The 8,258-nt window shown below is 41.5% G+C and overlaps 1 protein-coding gene across 1 annotated transcript; it reads right to left on the bottom strand.

Moving 5' to 3' along the window:
- Positions 1 to 2,353: 2,353 nt before the first annotated feature.
- Positions 2,354 to 7,830, bottom strand: LOC311125576 (B-cell receptor CD22-like; the record flags this gene model as incomplete). Its single annotated transcript, XM_084199604.1, has 10 exons — positions 2,354 to 2,432; positions 4,070 to 4,296; positions 4,393 to 4,456; positions 4,555 to 4,645; positions 4,856 to 5,119; positions 5,228 to 5,488; positions 5,697 to 5,951; positions 6,112 to 6,438; positions 7,000 to 7,359; positions 7,617 to 7,830. 10 exons carry the CDS (start codon positions 7,828 to 7,830, stop codon positions 2,354 to 2,356), a joined length of 2,142 nt encoding a protein of 713 aa, XP_084055730.1.
- Between the last annotated feature and the right edge of the window lie 428 nt (positions 7,831 to 8,258).

The raw sequence follows: 8,258 nt of genomic DNA, 5'->3' as shown, positions 1-8,258 counted from the left end.
CCATGTTTGACGGTGGGGATGGTGTTCTTGGGGTCATAGGTAGCATTCCTCCTCCTCCAAACACGGCGAGTTGAGTTGATGCCAAAGAGCTCCATTTTGTTCTCATCTGACCACAACACTTTCACCCAGTTCTCCTCTGAATCATTCAGATGTTCATTGGCAAACTTCAGACAAACATGTATATGTGCTTTCTTGAGCATGGGGACCTTGCGGCCGCTGCAGGATTTCAGTCCTTCACGGCGTAGTGTGTTACCAATTGTTTTCTTGGTGACTATGGTCCCAGCTGCCTTGAGATCATTGACAAGATCCTCCCGTGTAGTTCTGGGCTGATACCTCACCGTTCTCATGATCATTGCAACTCCACGAGGTGAGATCTTGCATGGAGCCCCAGGCCGAGGGAGATTGACATTTCGTTTGTGTTTCTTCCATTTGCGAATAATCGCAGCAACTGTTGTCACCTTCTCACCAAGCTGCTTGGCGATGGTCTTGTAGCCCATTCCAGCCTTGTGTAGGTCTACAATCTTGTCCCTGACATCCTTGGAGAGCTCTTTGGTCTTGGCCATGGTGGAGAGTTTGAAATCTGATTGATTGATTGCTTCTGTGGACAGGTGTCTTTTATACAGGTAACAAACTGAGATTAGGAGCACTCCCTTTATGAGTGTGCTCTAATCTAAGCTTGTTACCTGTATAAAATACACCTGGGAGACAGAAATCTTTCTGATTGAGAGGGGGTCAAATACTTATTTCCCTCATTAAAATGCAAATCAATTTATAACATTTTTGACATGCGTTTTTCTGGATGTTTTTGTTGTTATCCTGTCTCTAACTGTTCAAATTAACCTACCATTAAAATTATAGACTGATCATTTCTTTGTCAGTGGGAAAACGTACAAAATCAGCAGGGGATCAAATACTTTTTTCCCTCACTGTATGTACTTGAAAATGTATCAATTGACCAATTCGGCACATTTGGGCAGACTTGATTCAAAATAGTCCAGTATTGCAATGCTTCACTGGATCAATCTGAAAATGTGCACACACACTGCTGCCATCTAGTGGCCAAAATCTAATTGCAATATCATATTGTGGCCTTTCTCTTGCATTTCAAAGATGATGGAACAAAAAAATAAAAAAGGAAACTTATGTTTTATTTGTTTGTATGATCTTTAACCAGATCTAATGTGTTATATTCTCCTACATTAATTTGACATTTCCACAAACTTCAAAGTGTTTCCTTTCAAATGGTATCAAGAATATGCATATCCTTGCTTTAGGTCCTGAGCTACAGGCAGTTAGATTTGAGTATGTCATTTTAGGCGAAAATGGAAAAAAAGGGTCAGATCCTTAAGAGGTTAAAAGTCAAAACTGACCCTAGATCAGAACTCCTACTCTAAGTTTGAATAGAGTAGTCCTGTGTGGCTCAATTTCTACAGCATGGCGCATGGGTTAGATTCCTGCTGGGACTACCAATATGAAAGACATATGCACTCATGGCTGTAATGATTGTGTGAATGACTTTGGATAAAAGTTTCTGCTAGATGGCATATATTATTATACCCTTAGCCGTGGTATAATTAAGCAATAAGGTCAGAGGGGTGTGGTATGTGGCCAATATACCACGGCTAAGGGCTGTTCTTACGCACAACGCAACGTGGAGTGCTTGGAAACAGCCCTTTGCCGTGGTATATTGGTAACATTCCAAAAACCCCAGAGGTGCCTTATTGCTTAATTATACCATGGCTAAGGGCTGTTTTTGACACAAAGCGGATATGCCGTGGTATATTGACCATAGACAACAAACCCCTGAGGTGCCTTATTGCTATTATAAACTGGTTACCAACATAAATAGAAAAGTAAACAAGTATTTTTGCGTCACACCCGTGGTATATTGTCTGATATACAGGACACACGGCTGAAATGCTGTTTCAGCCAATCAGCATCCAGGACCCAAACTACCCTGTAGGTGCCTTATTGCTATTATAAACTGGTTACCAACGTAAATAGAAAACAGTAAATACTACTTTTCTGTCATACCCGTGGTATACGGTTATATATACCATGCCTTTTATTGTGTTCAGGTCTTCCTGGTTCTGTGTTTGTTGTGTTCAGGTCTTCCTGGTTCTGGGTTTGTTGTGTTCAGGTTTTCCTGGTTCTGGGTTTGTTGTGTTCAGGTCTTCCTGGTTCTGGGTTTGTTGTGTTCAGGTCTTCCTGGTTCTGTGTTTGTTGTGTTCAGGTCTTCCTGGTTCTGGGTTTGTTGTGTTCAGGTCTTCCTGGTTCTGGGTTTGTTGTGTTCAGGTCTTCCTGGTTCTGGGTTTGTTGTGTTCAGGTCTTCCTGGTTCTGGGTTTGTTGTGTTCAGGTCTTCCTGGTTCTGGGTTTGTTGACTGTACTGTAGATCACAGAGGGGTCCTCCTCAGCTGCTTGTGCTGCGGGTCTGAAGAGAGAGAAACAAAAATGAAACTGAATGTGTGTTCCAAATGGTGGCACCCTATACCCTTTATAAAGCACTATCTTTCACCAGGGCCTATGGGCTCAGGATAAAAGTAGTGCACTAAATAGGAAATAGGGTGCCATTTGGAACTCACCCGAACTGTTCATCAAAACCATCATCACATCACTCCCTCATTATAGACATGTCATAATAATTGTCTTGAGATGTCCATTGTTGGGTCCATAGTTTAAGGAAATGACATCAGTAGTGGTCACTAGGGGTCAACTGTTTTGCCTATTGATGATATCTACAATAAACAGCAGCATATGAATGACCTTATTGCAGAATATGCAGAATATGGCAGCAGTGGGGCGGTTCCATTTCACAGCAGTTTATTGCACTTCCTCTTCCTGTTTCTGGTGTTGAGGCATGAATGCACAATATGCATCACTCATGACATCATCATTGTCTACTCCTCCAATGAGCACATGGCCGTTACTACGTTTGAGGACACAGAGGTCGTTAATGTTTTTCTAATTTGGAAATAATAATAATAATAGCCTAATACAAATACTGTACACAGTAAAGAAAATGAATTACGGATCAACATCTAAATATTGCTCCCAGCGTTGGTCAAAGCTCAGAACGCTTATTTTCTTGATCTGACTAATCGCGCCTGCCTCTTTGTGAATGAGTGGAATCATGAACAGTGGTTTGTTTGTTATGATCTCTGGCATCCCCCAGATATGCCTCCCTAATTTTATCAGCACATTCACCACTCTCTCAAACGGCCAATTCCCCTTCTCGTGGCACTTGCCGAGGGCGACGTGAAACGAACTACCCCAGGCCGCAGGTTGCTCTGCTGACAGTGTGTTTGCGAGATGCTGTGTCCCGCGACTCCTGCCTTGTCTACAGTCAGTCAGGTCTAGAAGGATGAAGTAAGAATCTAATGTTAAACGGAGCCTACCTCAGCAGGAGAAAACCAAACACTACTAAGCTAGGCTACTGAGACAGACAGTGATGTGGTGCTCATTGGAGAGGCTGAGGCAGGCTGCAATGCATGCAGGTGGAAGTAGAGGAGACAGAGAGAGAGAGAGGAAGCAAGCAGAGAGAGAGGTTTTTACAGTGGTTCCCAAACTTGGGGTCTGATCAAACAATTTAGGAACATAAAAAAAGATATGTTTCAATATGAATATCTCCACTTGGCCTATCTTCCCTATAGGCGTACATTAAAATGCTATCAACATGCGAACAATACAGTTATAAAAATGTCACACGTTTTTGTTTTGTTGCTGATGCTGCGTGTCAGTGTGAATCATCTCCCATATTTCCTCCCTTTCAGGGGTATAACATTACAACTGTATAGCTAATAGGCTATGTGTTTGTAGATGGACTGAGGTGAATGAACCTACAGCAGCCAAGGTGATAACGGCTGGGGTCATTTTTGCTTGTTTTTGCTGTTTTCCAAATAACATTTTAAAGTGTTTTAATTGTATAGAAATGCAGTAAATAAGAATCTACTTTCCAACCCCCTGGACATCCAGATTTGGTTGTAAACAAACAAACGTATCCTTAAATGCTGTGTGTTTCCAATGTTCTAGTATTGGTTCTATGTTGCTGTAATGGCAGAATATGCTCACTTGGTGGCAGAACTGGGGCGATTCAATTTCACAACAGCGTATTGGACATCTTCGTCTTGTTTCTGTTTCTGGACGGTTGAGTACAGTGGGACTTCCTGTTTTTTGGAGTGAGAGAAGTGGACGCTGGCGTAGTGAACATCATCCTGGTCTACGGTGGCTGCTGTCTGTGTTGCAGTAAGGGTCATGGCCATGCTTGAGATGTTGTCATACACTGGACTAGAGTCTCCCTGATGGAGAAAGAGGACAGACAACATGAGGCGTGGAAATGTTCCACAAAGCAATACCCAGACATCACAGTCATCTTCTGATTCCAACAGACTCACCTGTCCATTGTCTGCTATATCACTTGTGTCTCTTGTGTCAGAGGTGGATTTGGAGGCCTTCTTCCTGTTTTGCACATTGATTAATTAATTAATGAAGTTAACAACAAATCAGAGTGCTACATTTAAAAAATAAACAACATAAAAATATGATTTTTCACTCACCTGAACCACATGAGTCCAGAGAGACAGAGGATGAGAACCAGAACAACCACTATGATTCCAACAGCTGTAGTCATAACTGAGGTTTGTTTCCCTGTAATATAATATGGATGATGTGAGTACATGGCATGATATAATAAACTAAAAATTAACTGAAATACAGGACATTAATGCAATACTTGTTAAGGGATCTTTTTAACACAATGTATAGTGATAAACTAAGGAGTAATAATCCAAAGTATAATGATTAAGATTAAATTGAAACATGTAGTTTTGTATTGAAGTATTGAAGATTAATCTTGACCTGCTACGGTGATCATCAGAGCTTTAGAGTTCTTAGATGCTATTGTATTCTCAGCCTCACAGTAGTATTCTCCACTTTCCTCAGAGCTGATGTTAGTGATGTTGTAACTCTGTCCTGATGCTTTTGGTGAGATTACGTTCTTCTTGTACCAGGTGTATTTGTCCACAAGTGGGTTGGCATCACTGCTGCAGGTCAGAGTCACTGAACTGCCCTCCACTATTTCACCAGAGGGACTGGCTGACACTGAGGTGTTCTTTGGGCCATCTGGTGTTGAAGGTGACAGAAAATAATCAACTCACATAACATGTAAGGTACCAAGAGATCATGTGCATGATTCTCTGATCAAAAGAGGAGATGGTTCGGTGAACTTACACTGAACGTCCACAAACACAGAAGAGTTGAGACGTCCATATTTATTCTCAGCCTCACAGTAGTATTCTCCACTGTCCTCAGAGCTGATGTTAGTGATGCTGTAACTCTGTCCTGATGCTTTTGGTGAGGTTACGTTCTTCTTGTACCAGGTGTATTTGTCCACATGTGGGTTGGCATCACTGCTGCAGGTCAGAGTCACTGAACTGCCCTCTACTGTTTCACCAGAGGGACTGACTGACACTGAGGTGTTCCTTGGTCCATCTAATGTAAAATAAAGTGGATTTAAAAAGAGTAAAAATTAGCTCAGTTAAAAATATTATATCTACTTTCCACAATTGTACTTTTCCACACAATGACTTTTAAATTCACCCTCTTATTGAAGATGATCAATTCAAGTGTCATGTGGAGCTAATATCTGTCACTGCAATGTTAATATAGCAAACTAAACATTTAAACCCCATGTACTTACATCTAACATTGAGAGTCTCTTCAGGAGAGTGGAGATCCTCATGGCCTTCCACAGCACAGGAGTATCTGCCTGCATCCTCACTGCTGACTGGGAATAGGCTATAGACAGGAGAGGAGGTGTTGCTGTTTGGTATAGGCTGTCCATTCTTATACCAACTGTAGGCTGTGATGGGGTCCAGTGTACATTTGGTTCTACATGTCAGTGTGACATTCTCCCCCTCTGACACAGATGTAGGATCCATCACCAACACAACATCTAGAGAAAAAGGAAACACATCATTATTCTCCTCCTATATATGTCCTCTTATATGATATACTAGATTTGGTATTTTTCCATCACATACCACTACTGTGTCTGTATGACTGCCCTTAATAAGGTCATTACTGTTATAGATGTGAGATGAGTGACAGATTACCTGTGACAGTCAGGGAGACAGGTGAGCCAGCAAACTTTCCTCCGGATGTTATGAATCTGAACCTGTACTCAGCAGAGTCTCTCAATCTCAGGTCTGTGATTCTCAGGGTACAGTCTCCCTTCTTATCCCCAAGGTACTCAATATGACCCTCATACCCTGGCACTGAGCTCAGATCTTCAGCATCCATACCAGACCAGTTAGTAAACCAGAAAGCTTTTTTGATCTCATGATAACTGGGATATGTGTAAGAGCAGGATATGTCCACTGTTGTCCTCTTCAAGGCACAGATACTCTGATGGGTGTAAGTCACACCCCAACACTCCTTACCTGAAACACAAAAAGACCATATAACACTCTATATGAATCTTAAATTACAACTGATGTTGTTTATAAAGTAGAAGAAAACTAGTTAAACAGTTTACAGTAGTGAAAACCATAATTATTAAATAATGATCGATATTTACTGATTCATTTAAATAAGTCTCACAACCTGAACAAAACTGTATTGATATTACATCTTAAAGAAAAACTCCACACTCACACAGTGCAGGAGAGTGGAGATCCTCATGGCCTTTTACAGCACAGGAGTAACTGTCTTTATCGCTAAAGTTGTCTGAGTACAAGCTGGATGAGTCCTCCTTTACATAGTGTCCGTTCTTGTACCAGATGTAGGTGGGGTTGGGGTTGTCACTCAGAGTACAGGTGGTGGTGCTACAGGTCAGTGTCCTCCTTCCTGCCTCTGTGGCAAGAGTCACCTCCACCTGCAGGTCTGAATACAGGGGAAATGACAACAAGATACTTAAATCAATCAAGTATTATGGATAAAATAATTATAATTAAACATCACATAGAAATGTATGTATAAACATGATCTTTGTTCAGTGTAACCTGTGACAGTCAGAGTTGTTCCAGTGAAGCTGTATCCCCATCTTGATGTATGTGTGTTGAATATGAACTTGTACTCAGCTGAGTCCTCTTCTCTCAGATCTGTGATTCTCAGGGTGGAGTGACCTCTCTCCTTCTCTCCACCATACTCCACACGACCTGCATACCCTGGGTCTGTGGTTATGTCCTCAGGGATCAACTTATCACTCCACCTAGCACTCTGTTTAGGACTAAACCAGAGTGATGATATGACGGTATCATAACCACTGCCATAAGTACATGATATGTCCACTGATGACCCCTTCAAGACACAGATTCTCCTCTTGGTGTAAGTCACTCTTTTGCAGTCCTGACCCTGGACACCTGAAATATAATGGAATTAGATGAGTACATTATACTGTATTTCCTGACTCTGAATGCCTGAAACATAAAGATTTTTGTTATTTCATTTATTTTATTTTATAAATGTTTCTTGCCAAGAATATATCAATAGCAAGTTCCACTTTGGAAATATTGTAGTTTACTTCAACAGTAAATGTAAATGGAAGTTTCTGAGCATTTAATAAGTCATCACCAACTTTTCAGTTTACAGGCTTTGTCAGGGTTTAATCCACACTCACAGACTGCAGGAGACCGGAGATCCTCATGGCCTTTTACAGCACAGGAGTAGCTGTCTTTATAGTTACTGGAGACTGAGTATTTGTACTGGGGGGAGGTGCTCTCATCTAGATGTTGTCCGTTCTTGTACCAGATGTAGGTGGGGTTGGGGTTGTCAGTCAGAGTACAGGTGGTGCTGCAGTTCAGTGTCTTCCAATACTCCCCTCTTGTCCACATTCCCCCAGTCACCTTTAGATCTGAAGTTGAGAAACAACAATGGAGAACATCTGTCTGTCAGCACCATTCCAAGGTTCTCACTGAAAATGTAATAAATCATTTGAAGTGGTAACTATACTCTTTATGTCAGATTACAGTACCTGTGACAGAGAGAGTAACATCTGAGCCATATTTCCATAAGCCTGCTGTAAATGAGAAGTAATATGATGCTGAATCCTCCTCTCTCAGGTCTGTGATTCTCAGGGTGCAGTCATTCTCCTTGTTCCCACGGTACTCTATACGATCCTCATATGTATCTTGGATTTCAGTCGAGATCAAATACTTCCATTTATACCATTTGGTTGTCTTGACTGTATAACCACTGGGATATGTGTAGGAGCAGGACAGCTCCACTGTTGACCCCTTCAAGGAACAGATACTATACTTGG

This window comes from Coregonus lavaretus (genome assembly GCF_964263955.1).
Source record: "Coregonus lavaretus genome assembly, contig: HAP1_SCAFFOLD_440, whole genome shotgun sequence".
NCBI classification, from domain to species: domain Eukaryota; kingdom Metazoa; phylum Chordata; class Actinopteri; order Salmoniformes; family Salmonidae; genus Coregonus; species Coregonus lavaretus.
The sequence above is the reverse complement of the archived record's forward strand: the minus strand, read 5'-3'. Positions and strand labels throughout refer to the sequence as shown.